Source organism: Numenius arquata, chromosome 14 (assembly GCF_964106895.1).
Source record: "Numenius arquata chromosome 14, bNumArq3.hap1.1, whole genome shotgun sequence".
NCBI classification, from domain to species: Eukaryota; Metazoa; Chordata; class Aves; order Charadriiformes; family Scolopacidae; genus Numenius; species Numenius arquata.
Genome location: NC_133589.1, coordinates 7,179,271 through 7,192,897, shown reverse-complemented (window position 1 = coordinate 7,192,897; position 13,627 = coordinate 7,179,271). Strand labels below are relative to the sequence as shown.

At 65.4% G+C, this 13,627-nt stretch overlaps 1 protein-coding gene across 1 annotated transcript in view; it reads left to right on the top strand.

Moving 5' to 3' along the window:
- CASKIN1 (CASK interacting protein 1) overlaps positions 1 to 12,492 on the top strand; it is a 32,148-nt gene extending 19,656 nt beyond the window's left edge. Inside the window, exons 8-21 of the mRNA XM_074158431.1 lie at positions 106 to 214; positions 336 to 430; positions 506 to 623; positions 3,388 to 3,415; positions 4,715 to 4,800; positions 4,948 to 5,066; positions 6,034 to 6,121; positions 7,736 to 7,833; positions 8,298 to 8,408; positions 8,500 to 8,601; positions 9,088 to 9,226; positions 9,305 to 11,416; positions 11,520 to 11,916; positions 12,396 to 12,492. Coding sequence (XP_074014532.1) covers positions 106 to 214; positions 336 to 430; positions 506 to 623; positions 3,388 to 3,415; positions 4,715 to 4,800; positions 4,948 to 5,066; positions 6,034 to 6,121; positions 7,736 to 7,833; positions 8,298 to 8,408; positions 8,500 to 8,601; positions 9,088 to 9,226; positions 9,305 to 11,416; positions 11,520 to 11,916; positions 12,396 to 12,492 — 3,699 coding nt within the window. The remainder of the gene's footprint in view (positions 1 to 105; positions 215 to 335; positions 431 to 505; positions 624 to 3,387; positions 3,416 to 4,714; positions 4,801 to 4,947; positions 5,067 to 6,033; positions 6,122 to 7,735; positions 7,834 to 8,297; positions 8,409 to 8,499; positions 8,602 to 9,087; positions 9,227 to 9,304; positions 11,417 to 11,519; positions 11,917 to 12,395) is intronic.
- Positions 12,493 to 13,627: the final 1,135 nt, after the last annotated feature.

The following is a 13,627-nucleotide window of genomic DNA, read 5'->3' as shown; positions in this document are numbered from 1 at the left end:
TGAGCTGTGCCCTCCAGCTGCTGGTCTCAGGGTGGCCCGGGGTATCCTGTGGGCGGCTGGGGAGAGGGGACAGCCTCCTCCCAAGCCCTCTCCGCACCGTTGCAGAGCGGGATCAACGCCCACATCAGAAACACCTACAACCAGACGGCTCTGGACATTGTCAACCAGTTCACCACCAGCCAGGCCAGCAAGGAGATCAAGCAGATGCTTCGGGGTAGGGGGGCCGGGGGTACACGGGGTGGCTGCACTGGCACTGGGGGGGAAGCCGGGCTGGGGGTTGACAGCCCCGGTGGTGGGGCTGGGCGGCCGGCGACGCTCCTGCTGTGTCCCCGCAGACGCCTCCGCCGCTCTGCAGGTCCGGGCCGTCAAGGACTATTGCAACAACTATGACCTGACCAGCCTCAATGTGAAAGCCGGGGACGTCATCACCGTGAGTATGGCTGGGGAGGGGGCCGAAGGGACCTCCGATGGTGGCTCTGGCCCCTGACCCAGCCCCTGCACACAGGTGCTGGAGCAGCACGCGGACGGGCGCTGGAAGGGCTGCATTCACGACAACCGGACCGGCAATGACCGCGTGGGCTACTTCCCCTCCAGCCTCGTCGAGGCCATAAGCAAACGAACAGGCAAATAATCCCCCCCCTTTGCCTCCCCTCACGCGACTGCTCCCGAACTCACTGCCCCAGGGAGCCCCATTTCAGTGCTGTGCCTGGGGTGTCAGGGGTGCAGCTGGTGAAACCAAGCTGGGACAATGCCCCCATCATGCATGTGGGGTCAATGTCCCCCCATTGTGTGCATGGGGATGGTGCCTCTGAGTGTGTGACCCCACATACGGTCAGTGTCCCCATTGTTTGTGCGGGGTCAGTGTCCCCATTGAGTGTATGGGGTCATTGCCCCCATCAAGTATGCAGGGTTGGTGTCCCCATCATGCATGTGGGGTCAGTGTCCCCATTGAGTGCGCCGGGTTGGTGTCCCTATTGTGCATGTGGGGTCGGTGCCCTGTGAAGTGTATGGGGACGGTGTCCCCATTGTGCATGTGGGGCTGGTGTCCCCATTAAGTGTGTGGGGTCAGTGTCCCCATTGTGCCTGTGAGCTTGGTGCCCATCTGGTGGGCATGAGGGTTGGGGCTGGCAGGCCTGGGGTGCTCACAGGGCAGCCCTGGTGCCAGGCTGGTGTTGGGCTGGAGGAGGTATTTGTGGTGCCGGGAGGTTGATGCATGGGGAGACCTGCGGCCGTCACTGTGGTTTGGAGGTGATGGCGCAGCAGTGGGACCAGGGGACCTGGTGGTTGGGGTCTGAGCAGGGGGGCTGGGCACCAGTGCCAGGATCCTGGCGCTGCCCTACGGGGACCCTCCCTGGCCAGGGGCTGTCTCAGGGATCAGACCCTGCTCCCCTGCCTTGCAGCTGCCTGTCCCTGTCCCCATTCCTGTCCCTATAGGCTCCCGGTGGAGTGCGCGGTCCCCCGGGATAGCCTGTGACCATGCTCGCTGCCAGATGCAGGGTGATGGGGCTGGTGCCTCTGCAGGCAGCGATGAAAGGCCCTGCATTGACCAGCTCACTCCCCCCTGGCAGTCACACGTTGCCCAGCTCTGTGCGATCTCTGGGGCGCGGGCTGGGAATGGCAGTGTTTGAATGAGATCCCAAAGGAACAGTGGCATGAGTGCTGTTGGCTACTGGGCACGGCTGTGGAGGTACCATGTGCCGGATGGGCAGGGGCAGAGCCACCCTCTGGGTGTGCATCGTGTGCTGGTACCACAGTGATGAGTTCCGTGGCTCCTGGGATGCAGCTGGCTCCGTGGTGGTGTTTGCCAGGGTGTGGGGTTTCATTGCCATCCCATCGGCTGCAGCCCTTGGCCCCGTGCAGTGGGTCGGCAGCTGCACCGGGGCTTGGCTGGCCTGGCACAGGGGTGCTGGCATTGCAGCCCCCAGCCCAGCCGTACCTGCAGCCTGCCTCCTCCTGGGATGCTTTCATGGGGAGCAGGAATCCCCCCCGGCAGCCTGGCTGTGGGAGCCCCACAATGCCAGGAGCCCCACGGTGATGTTCCTGCCTCAAGCATGGGGCTGTCCTGGTGTCCGTGTCCTGGCAGGGAGCCGTGGCAGGTCTGCGGGATGTGCCCATGGGCGATGCCCTGCCACTGGGCCGTGTGCTGAGCTCCCGCTGCTGCTCCTTGGCTCGGCTCCGCATCGGTTGGGTCTCGGTTTTGGCTTCTCCACGTTCCTTTGGTTGCTTTATTTTGTTTGCTGCTTTTTTTTTTTTTCCCCTTTCTTTTTCCTTTTCTTTTCTTTTCTTTTTTTTTTCTTTTTCTTTTTTTTTTTTTTTTTTGGTGGCGCTGAGCGTGTCTCTATTATTTTGATTCTTTTCATTTTGTCTCTTGTTATGTTTTATTATCAGGTTCATGGGAGACTGTAACAATCCCCCAACACTACCAAAAGATCCCGCTCCCGGCTTACGGGGCTGCTGTGCTAAATGGTGACGCCTCGTCCCATCCGTTCCATTCCCTGCCTCCACCTCCACCTCCACCACCACATTCCCATCAGACTCTTTTCAGTTCCTTTGGCTATCACAGGCTCTCCCCTAGCAGTGCCGACGAGCTGCGTTACGGACAAGGTAGTTCACCGCTCGCTTCGTGCTCTCGATGGATTTCTTTCTTTTCCTTTAAAGTGTGTATCGAGTCTTTTCTTTCTGCTCGGCCTCTCTCCCTCCCCCCCCCCCCCCTTGCCGTGGCGTGTTTGCACGTGGGTGCGTGCAGGCGTGTGCAAGTGCGTGCACGTGGGTGCGTGTGTGTGTGTGTGTGTGTGCATGCGGGCGTGTGCATGCCTGTGCGTGGGTGTCTGCATGCATGCAGTGCGTGCAGGTGCGTGCACACATGCATGCCGTCGGCCCCCTGCCCTGCACGACCCCTCCGAATGTCTGGCCCATGGCTCTGCTGCCGGCACATCCCACCCTCACCACCCGCTGTTCCCGGCTGCGGGGCAGCGCCATGCTGCTGGCCACGCTCTGCCCGTGGCCCCTCCTCTCCTGCCCACCCTGTTCGGCTGCGTGGGGACCCCCAAAAACACTCTCCGGGCTCTGTGCTGGGGGGAGGGCTGGGCAGTTCGGTGCCTGACCAGGAGTTGTGGGAGGTTAATTTGGATGTGGACACTCTCTGCCTGCTGCAGACCCCCCAGCAGGGGGTTCAACGCCCAGCGAGCTGCTCTAACCGGGTTGGGTCTGTGCTCAGAGCGGGAAGGGGCTGTGGTGCCTGGTGTGCTTTCTTGAGGGATGCTCTCAGGGCTGACTCGGTACGGGCAGTGCCCAGCTGCACCATGGGGACCGTCCCTGTGGCATGGCCAGGTGATGGATGCTGCAGGTCCATGTATTGGGAGTGCCTGGAGAGCAAATATTTGGCAGGGGGGGTTGCAGGGATGCAGCCCAGGCTGTGCCTGCAGGTACTACCACCAGCTGTCTGGTGTCTGGGGGTCTTGGCACGTGCCCTGGTGGCAGTGGCACAGGAGGCTGTGTTGGGAGAGCGCCGGGCCAGCCACACTTGCAGCTTGACATTGCCCATCTGCCAGTGCTGGGGACAAGGGAACAAAACTTTTCCCAGGGCTTTCTCTCCCTGATGGGTCACACAGAGCCGTGCAGGCTCCTCTCGGTGTGACCACGGCACATGCGGCGCAGGGACGTCCCAGCCCCATTGCGGCGTGGCAAGTTGTTCCCTCTCGTGCTCCTTCAACGAATTTATCGCCTTGTACCAGCTGCCCCCTGCTAGGGCCTGGCTGCTAACGAGGCGAGCAGCTTAATGAATGAATGTGGCCTGGGCAGTGGCGGGGTGGCAGTGCCCCGTACCTGGTGGCTGGCAGCGGGGCTGGGCTGTGCTGGGCTCCTTGGTGGCTGGCGGTGGAGCTGCAGCAGCTCCGAGTGCGAGGCCTTGTGAGGCCATTGTCCATCTCCCTCTGATGATGTTTTAAACCCTGGGCTCGCCACGGGGGCCAGAGGAACTCAGCCCCTCGCTGTGGGTCCCATCCAGTGCTGGGCATCTCATGGCCAGCCCCGGTGTGAGCAGGACCTGGCGGGGGCAGCTGGTGGGGTGAGCTGGTGGAGGAGCGGTGTTTCGGCGATGACCCTTGAGCCATGCTGTGCTAGGAGGGCCGAGTCCCCTTGCCCACTGCTGTGTCACCCATGTGTTGGTGGCTGCCATGGGGTACCCTGGGGAGTGCAGGAGTTCAACCTGGCCCCACACCGCCCGTGTCCTCCCCTAGATGGGCGCAGGCAGACCAGTGCCATCTTGCCCATGGGACAATGGGGTGGAGACCCTGGTCCCCACCGCCCAAGTTTGCCCGGCTCCCTCTGCTGCCCCGCACCAGGTCATGTCCCCATTCTCCTCCGCACAGAGATGATACAGTCCTTGTCCCCTGCCTGGGCTGAGCCGGGGCATTGGGACATCCCACCATGGATCTGTCCCTGACTGGTGGCAGGGAGGGGGAGCCCTGCAGGACGGGGTCCCAGAGCTAGTCACTGTCACCAGCTGCTCAGAGGGGGTTCCTGGGACAGTGCTGGCATCCCTGGACACAGCTGCAGCCAGGGCTTTTCCCTGCGTACAGCAGTGATGGGCCCCAGGGCCGCATGTTGTTTCATCCCGTGCCACCCCAATGCGAGCCTGAGCGCACGGAGCCACGCGTGGCTGATGGCTGCTCTCTCTGCTCTGCCACCAAGGGTCCCGTGGGTCCGACATGAGCCCATCCCACCTCTCACCGTCGCAGGGCGGACCAGCAACGCCAGCTCCCGCGGAGGAGATCTGGGTGCTGCGGAAACCCTTCGCAGGTACAGTGGGTGTGCGCTGCTGGGACCCTCTCTGTCCTTGGTGGGGCACACACCGGGAGGTGGCAGTGGCTCCGGTGGGGCACGGCCGTGTCCCCCTGCCCTGCCATGGGGCTCGGTGCCCTGACAGCATCTCCTCTCCCTGCGCAGGTGGTGACCGCAGCAGTCTGGGCAGCACGGGCAGCGTGGCCTCTGCCCGCAGCTCGGGGAGCGGGCAGAGCGCGGGCAGTGGGGCGCATGCCCTGCACGCTGGCTCTGAAGGCGTCAAGGTAAGTTGGGCCCCGAGGTGGCCGTGCTGGCCTGTGGTGGCACTCAACTCCAGTCCCGGCACAGGGGCTTGTCCCAGGGCAGGCATTTGCTGCCTTGGCAGCTGCCCCTGGTCCCTGCAGGGACTGATGCTCGGCTGGGTGCTGTGACGTCCTGCCGGCACCCAGCGTGCCACCGGCTGCGGTGCTGGACGTGCCCGTGGCGTGATGTCCCACCGGGCTGCAGGGTCCGCCAGCACGTGCGGGGTCCGGCCGAGGCTGCACGCCGTGTCTCTGCTGCCACTCTGAGGGTGCCTCTGCACTGTGCACTGCACTGCACGCTGCGCACTGCCACCGGCACGCTGCAGGCTGCAGCTCCGCGCTGCACGGAGCCGCCTGCCCGCTGCTGCCAGCACACAGCCCACTGTGCACGCCTGCCTGCACCGTGCACGCCGCAGATTACTGCGCGCTGCATTCTGCTGCCAGCGTGCTGCCCACTGCTGCCTGCACGTTACACACTGCACATTGCCCCCTGCACTTTTTGCGCTGCCCACGGCAGCTTGGGGTGTCCCGTGCCCTGGCCAAGGCACCCCTGAGCCCACCCCCCCTGGCATCCTGCCTGCATTGTGCCAGAGCAGGCTGGGCACCGTGCTCTCCATGCCCCTAAGCCAAGCACTGTGCTGACGGCCGGGGGGGCTCTGCTTTTCAGGCAGTGGGGGGGACCTGCAGCCAGTGCTGGCAGCCTGGGTCTGTGGCATGCGTCAGGCTGGATTCGGGGTGCCGCGGCGCCGCGAGCTCCCACCGCCTGCTAAGCACCATCTGTGCTGCTCCCGCTCTCCCCATTGCAGCCTGAATCTGCTGCCCCCCTCCCTGCCCACCCTCACCCGGGGCTGGTGGCGGGGTGGCCGCCGCAGCACCCGCAGCACGCACCCCCGCCGCCCGCCCGCCTCACTCCTGCCTGTTCTCCCCCCCTTCCTGGGGTGTTTTTCAGCTGCTGGCAACGGTCCTTTCCCAGAAGGCTTCTGCGCAAGAGACTGCCGTGGGCGATGGGCCGGCCAAGGCGCAGGACATCCCCGCAGGTGCGTGCCGCCGGCCGCCCGGCTGCCGGGAGCAGGAGGAGCCCTGGCCCTGCCGCGGGCGTGCCGTGGATCCAGGGATTTGTCTTTTTTTTTATTGCCACGGCACCTGTCGCCAGAAGAAAAACGTGTGGGTAAAAAATGACTCTCTCGCCTTTCGGCTGCTGCCAGGCCTTCTCCTGCCTCGGTTAGTGGGGGCCCCGCGGGGGGCGGGGGGGCGGCGCGGGCAAGCGGGGGGCAGCAGCGCTCCTCCCCAGCCCCTTCTCTTCCCTGGCCCCCCGCTGGAGCCTGAGCCGGGGTCCCCTCCGCCACCGCCGTCCGGGGGGCCGCGGGCGGGCATGGCCACACCGCGGGGGTGCCCACGCTGCGGGGGAGGCACATGCTGGGAGGGGGGGGGCGTCGGTGCAGATGGGAGATGCACACGCGAGGAGGATGCACACGTGGGGGATGAATGTACCGGGGGATGCCCGGGCTGCGGAGATGCACACACAGAGGGGGATGGAAATCTGGGAAAGGGGGGGGGGGGATGCACACGCAAAGCGGGAATGCACTCGTTGGCGGGGGGGGCGCGGGGGGGGAGATGCACATACTGGAGAGATGCACACGCAAGTGGGATGCAGACATGAGGGAGATGCTCATGGCAGAGGGATGCACATGTGAGGAGAGTGCCCACGCAAGTGGGATGCAGATGCCAGAAAGATGCACATGCAAGAAGGATGCACACACAGCCGGGGAGGGGGGGGGGAAATGCACACACACACACAGAGGAGGGGGGCACACACAGACACGGGAGGGAGGGGGGAATGCATACACATGGAGGATACAGTTGCCAGTGGTGGGGGAAGAGGCTGCTCTTGCTGGTCCTGATCGCAAATACGGGGCAGAAATTTCTGGGCAGCCCTTGTGTCCCTCAGGGCTGGCAAAGGCACCAGGTGGTGGGTGGGCACAGCAGGGCTGCCTGGGTGCCTCTGCGGGGGTCCCAGGGGATGAGGCAGCTCGTGCCAGCCTGCCTTCTCCAGCCTGGCCCCTCGCTATGGGGCACAGCAGGTGGACAAGCCCTGTCCTGCATTGGTGGCATGGCCAGAGGAGCGGGGACAGAGGGCTTTGGGCACCTAGGGGAGGTGGGCAGCCAGGGAAACCTGCTCTGGAAGAGGAGTCCAGCTGGGTCTCTCTGCTCAGAGCTGCACTGGGTGGAGGGCACTGCAGCACCCTGGCCCCAACTGGGCTGGGAGCTCACCTGGGTCTGGGTGGGTGGGCAAGGGCAACAGCAAGGGCTGCCCAGGGCGAGCCACCGTGGCACCCAGGAGCCGTGTATGCTGTGGCACAGGGGGCTGGGTGCCCTGCTGCCCTCGCCAGGATTTGGTGATAGGGGCTGTGACCCATCTGATGGTACCTTGCCCGTCCCAGAGGACCAGACCTCACATCCAGGGCACCCTGGGGTGCTCCAGGCTGCTGTGCTGAGGCAGGTGTCACTCGCCCATGCTTGCCCTGTCTCTGCCAATGCGGGGGCTTTGGTTGTGCAATCCCACCCAGGACAGGGGCTCAGCTCCCCACCTTGCTTGGCCAGAGCCTGGGGGTCTGTGGCCCCGGCCCCACTGACCACTGCTTCTCTGGCAGGTTCGTCACGGTCGCAGAGCGTGGCCAGTTCCCCATATGCCCCCCAGCCCCCAGCTGAGCCCCAGCTGAAGAAGATGGAGCCACCATCGGAGGGGAAGGTGAGCAGAGAGTGCTGGGGTGGCGTGGGGACCCCCACAGTGGAGCATGGTGCTGGGGGGGGGAGAACACAGGCACAGCCGTGTGGTGTGGCCACCCCAGTGGACCCATAGCTGCAGGTGCCTTGGCAGCCCTGTGATGTGACCACCAAGGCTGGCCTGGCTCTAGGTGCTGGCCGTGATGGTGGTGCCTGTGGGCTGCTGTGCCGTGCCATGAGCCAGTGGCATGAGTCATTCCTGCGGCTGCTGGCCCCCCTCAGCTCCACAGCACCAGCCCACCACACACCCCCAGGGACAGACATGTGCCTGGGGTACCCCAAGCCACAGGGCCATGCAGACCCTCTGTGGTGCCGGCTCCCAGCCCTGCCGGCATGTGGATGGGTGTGGGGGACAGCCCCGGGGGACATGGGCAGGGGTGGCGGGTCCCCATCTCCGTCTGCCCTGATTCCTGCGGTCCCTATCCCCAGAGCTCGGAGGCCGTGTACCAGTGGCTCTGCAAGTTCCAGCTGCAGCTCTACGCGCCCAACTTCATCAACGCCGGCTACGACATCACCACCATTAGCCGGATGACGCCAGAGGTGAGGCTGTGGGAACACCAGGGCTGGCTGGTGCTGCAGGGTAGGGGGCACGGCTGGTGTGGGGTGATGCTGACCCCTCTCTCTTCCCCAGGACCTCACAGCCATCGGCGTCACCAAGCCGGGGCACAGGAAGAAGATCGCCTCCGAGATCAACAACCTCAATATCCCTGAATGGCTGCCAGAGTACAAGCCGGTAAGGGCTGCGTGGGGCCGGGGGTGCTGAAGCCACATCCACAGTGACAACCAGACCCCTCCACCTTGTCCCCTCCAGGGAAGGGCTGGCACAGGGGGGCAAGGGTGGGGGCTGGCTCACTGCTCCCAGACAATGTCCACATCCTGTGGCCCTGGCGCTGCGCACAGCCCCTCCCGACACCTTGGGGACTATGAGGCTGGTACCAGCTGTCCACCCCATGGATGTGACACCATGTGTCCCCTCCCAACACCTCTTCTTGACCCATTGACTGGGCACAGCAAGGGGCTTCCCATGGGAACAGGGCTGGGCATGGCCCTGGGTGCTTGTGGAGCACAGGGACAGCATGGGGATGGGGAAGTCCCCTGGGGCCGTCCCCCGGGGTCCGTCCCCCAGCAGGATGGGATGCCCCATGGGTGCTGCAGTGCTGGGAGGTGCTGGGGCCAGACCCCACTGCCAACCAGTACTGAGCCGTGCCCTGCACCCCAGGCTAACCTGGCGCTGTGGCTCTCCATGATCGGCCTGTCCCAGTACTACAAGGTGCTGGTGGAGAATGGCTATGAGAACATCGACTTCATCACCGACATCACCTGGGAGGACCTGCAGGAGATCGGCATCACCAAGCTGGGTAAGGTCCCGTGCCACAGCACTGGCTGGGGGGGCCCCAGCCCCTGGCAGTGGCTCTGATGCCCCGTGGTGTCCCCAGGCCACCAGAAGAAGCTGATGCTGGCGGTGAAGAAGCTGGCGGAGCTGCAGCGCGCCGAGCTGGGCAAGTACGAGCCGGGCACGTTGAAGAGGAAGGCAGCAGCAGGGACGTGCCCAGAGGTGCTGGCCATTGAGTCCCCCCCACCAGAGCCGCCCGAGTGCCAGTCGCCCAAGATGACCACCTTCCAGGACAGCGAGCTCAGCAGCGAGCTGCAGGTGGCCATGACAGGAGAAGCTCCCGAGGAGCCCACCGAGAAGGCAGTGAACCCTGCGGCCCCTGGCTACCACTCTCCTCCAGGGCTTGGTGGCCGTGCCAGGCTGATGAGCAGCTCGCAGGAGCTGCTGGGGGATGGCCCGCGGGCCCCCCCTGCCTCTGCCATCTCCAAGAGCCAGGAGTACCTGGCGGAGGGGGCTGGCGAGGGCCCCCCTGCGCCACCCAAAGAGGCACGCCAGCCCCGGCACGGCCACCCCGTCAAGCGTGCCAGCGTGCCACCCGTGCCTGGCAAACCCCGGCAGCCCTTCCCACCCTCTGCCGGGCACCTGACACCGCCACAGACCCCTGGCAAGCCACGGCCCCCCTCCCCGCAGGGCCCGACAGTGCCCCATGCCACCGCCAAGGTGAAGCCCACCCCGCAGCTGCTGCCACCAGGCGAGCGCCCCGCGTCGCCCCGCTCCCTGCCCCAGTCACCCACCCACCGCGGCTTCGCCTATGTCCTGCCGCAGCCCGCCGAGGGTGAGGGGGGACCCCCGGGGGTGCCCGTCCTGCCCGTCTCGGTGCCGGTGCTGTGCCTGCCGCCGGCGGGTGAGGGCGAGGAGGAGCCGGGGCGGCCGAAGAAGCGGGCGCACAGCCTGAACCGCTACGCCGCCTCCGACAGCGAGCAGGAGCGGGACGAGCTGCTTGTGCCGGACGCGGGGCCCTACGCCACCGTCCAGCGGCGCGTGGGGCGCAGCCACTCGGTGCGGGCACCCGCCGGCGGCGACAAGAACGTCAACCGCAGCCAGTCCTTTGCCGTCCGCCCCAAGAAGAAGGGGCCTCCGCCACCCCCACCCAAGCGCTCCAGCTCCGCCATCTCCAGCGCCGGCATGGCCGAGGACTTCCCCAAGGAGGGTGAGGGTGAGGTGGCCACCGGGCCCACCGCTGCCGAGGGGGACAGCCGCAGGGAGCAGCGGCGGGCCAGCGACCTGGGCGGCAGCGTGGACACGGGCAGTGCCGGCAGCGTGCGCAGCATCGCGGCCATGCTGGAGATGTCCTCCATCGGTGGCGGGGCCCGGGCGCTGGCGCTGCAGAAGCCACATGGGGCCAGCGGGCCGGGGCCAGCTAAGGCACCTGAGGGCTACTACCTGCAGCCAGGAGCCCCCCCAGGCAGCCCTGAGCGTGCCCGTGTGGCCACTGTCCTGGCCACCGTCAAGCACAAGGAGGCCATCGGGCTGGACGGGGAGGTGGTGAACAGGCGCCGGACCATCAGCGGACCCGTCACCGGGCTGGTGGCAGCCGCCCGCCGCGAGCGTGCCGACAGCGTGCGGTCAGAGGCGAGTGCTGATGGCCCCGGCGAGCGGCTGCGGGTCGAGCGTGGTGGCTCCCCGGACGGCATCCCCTTTGCCGAGGAGGGCAACCTCACCATCAAGCAGCGGCCACGGCCCTTGGGTCCAGCCCGGGGGGAAGCGGCCGAGGGGCTGTCCCCGGCCCACCGCCACGGGGACCTGGCCAAGGTGGAGGCCAGCGCCACGCTCAAGCGGCGGATCCGGGCCAGGCAGAGCCAGCAGGATGGCGTCCGCTTCGTCCTCACCGAGTCCGACACCGTCAAGCGCCGGCCCAAGGCCAAGGACAAGGAGCCCACGCTGGAGCCAGCTCCGCTTGCCGTATACCAGAACGGCACCGGCACCGTCAAGCGGCGGCCGGCCTCCGAGCTGAGCGGGGCTGAGCCGCCCCCCACCCCGCCGCCTGCCACCCGCCCCGATGGCCCTGACTACATCCCACCACCCACCGAGCCCAAGAAGCCCTTCAAGCCGCCGGTGTCCCCCAAGCCTGTGCTGACGCAGCTGCCCCAGAAGGTGCCTGGACCACCAGCACCCATCCCCAAAAAGGTGCCCATCCCGAGCCCCGGCAGCCCAGGTAGGTGCCCCACCAGCCCCCTGGGATGGGAGCTCCCCGGGGAGGACGCCGGGGGTCCCGGCCAGCCCCACCGCCCTTCTGCCCCTCTCCCTTCTCTCTGCAGAGGTGAAGCGGGTCCATGGCACGCCACCCCCAGTGTCCCCCAAGCCCGTGCCACCCCCCACGGCGCCCAAGCCCCCCAAGCCCCACGCCGCCATCCAGTCGGTGAGTGCCGGCTCCACGCCGGCCCCGTCCCCGGCCCGGCAGCTGGGCGCCGCCACCGCCAAGCCCTCCAGCACGCCGCCATCGCTCTGCTCCAGCCCCGCCAAGCCCCTCTCGCCCGGTGCGCAGCCCCAGCAGGTGCCGGTGAAGCCTCCACGCTCCGCCATCGCCGGCCCCTCCGTCGACACCGCCGGCCCCGAGCTGGCGCAGCAGAAGCTGGAGGAGACGAGCGCATCCCTGGCCGCCGCGCTGCAGGCCGTGGAGGAGAAGATCAAGCAGGAGGACAGTCAAGCGGCAGAGTAAGGGGGGGCGCGGAGTGGCTGGTGGTCCCCAGGGGAGGGCGTGGGGCCGCGCTGTGCCACCAGGTTGCATGGGGATGGCGGGGTCGGGAGGCCATGAGCATCATGAGCTGTGCCACCATGGCGGGAGCAAGGGCTGTGCTGGGAGCGATGTTGTGGGAACATTGTGCCAGAGCATCACGGGGCCTTGGCTGGAGCTGTGTTGGGGAGGTGACACCAGGGGACACTGTGCAGGAACAGCATGGGCAGGGTGACTTGGGCATGCAGGTGCACAGGGCTTGCATTGGAGAGGTGACAGTGGGGGACACCAAGCATCGTGGGGCCAGCCACGATGGCCCCAGCCATGCAGTAGTGCTGGGGTGTGCACTGAGGAGGTGACACGGTGCAGAGGGGGCAGGAGGGCCGTGTGTGGGGCAGAGGGGACCGTGTGATGCCACCATCCTGTGCACGGTCCTGACCCAGCCCCACCACTCACCCAGCTCGGCCGTGGAGTCGAAGAGCACCGTGAGCATCCTGGACGACATCGGCAGCATGTTCGACGACCTGGCGGACCAGCTGGACGCCATGCTGGAGTGAGGGGCGCCAGGGCCCCGCGAACCTCAGGGCTTACGTGGGCACAAGGGCACAACGATCCACGACCCGACCCCCGGTCCCCGCCGCCCTCCCTCCGTCCCCTTTGTACAGCCGTCCCCTCCCGGACATCCCGTCCCTCGGGGTTTGCACAAAGAAGAAGATACCTCAGGATTGTGCTCACGGACTCGGCGCCGGCTCTGGCAGGACTCCCTTTTGCAGAAGCAAAAAAAACCACAAACAAACACAAAAATACAACAGAAGAAACAAAGCAACACGTCCCGGACCGAAACCGCCCCCGCTGCTGCCGGGGATCTGGAGGCGGGGAGGGGGGTTTCTCTACCTACCTGTCCGGTGGCCACCGCCATCGCACCCGTGCCCTGTTGGCCACGGCGCCGTGGGTGGCCACGGGCCGAATGTAGCACAAGCCCTGCCCGGCGCGGTGGCGGCTCCGTCAGTGATGTGCCGCGTGTCACCGATGGCGTTTGCTGGTGGCCGTGCTGGTGGCGGGTCCGGGTGGGCAAATGCACTTGGGTTTCTTTTCTCCTTTTTTAATTTTCCTTTTTAAAATTTTCTTTCGGTTTTCCGTCGTCGTTGGCTGGGCGTGGGGTCCCAGGCTGGGGGGATGCCCCATGGAGGGACGCTGCCCGAGGGACACAGGGGTCTGGCCGTTGGGGCTCCCCCTTGGCGGGGGCTTTGCCTCGGGCGTTGGAAGGGAGGTTTTGTTTGCGTTGGTTGCAAATTGGGGAGCGAATGCCCCATTTCGGGGCCCTCGTCGGCGTGGGTGGGGGGCAGCGGGACGTGCCCCTGCCCGGCCCCTCCCTGCCGGGGGAGAGGACAGTGATAAGCTATAAAGAAGTATTAATTTATTGGAGGGGAAAAAAAAAAAAAAAAAAAAAAAAAAAGAAAAGATATAAACCAGATTTCCCCCACCCCCAAAAAATAATAAAAAGAATAAACTTTAACAAATATATATTTAAAAGATTTTAAAGTATTAGCAATTATATATAAAGCAGTTTAAAAGAAATCAAGAGAAAACTGGATTTTAGCTTGAGAAAAAAAAAAAAAACTATTAGATTATACTAAGCTGTGTGTCTTGTGGCAAACTCATTCTAAGAGTAGCACAATATTTACCTTTTCT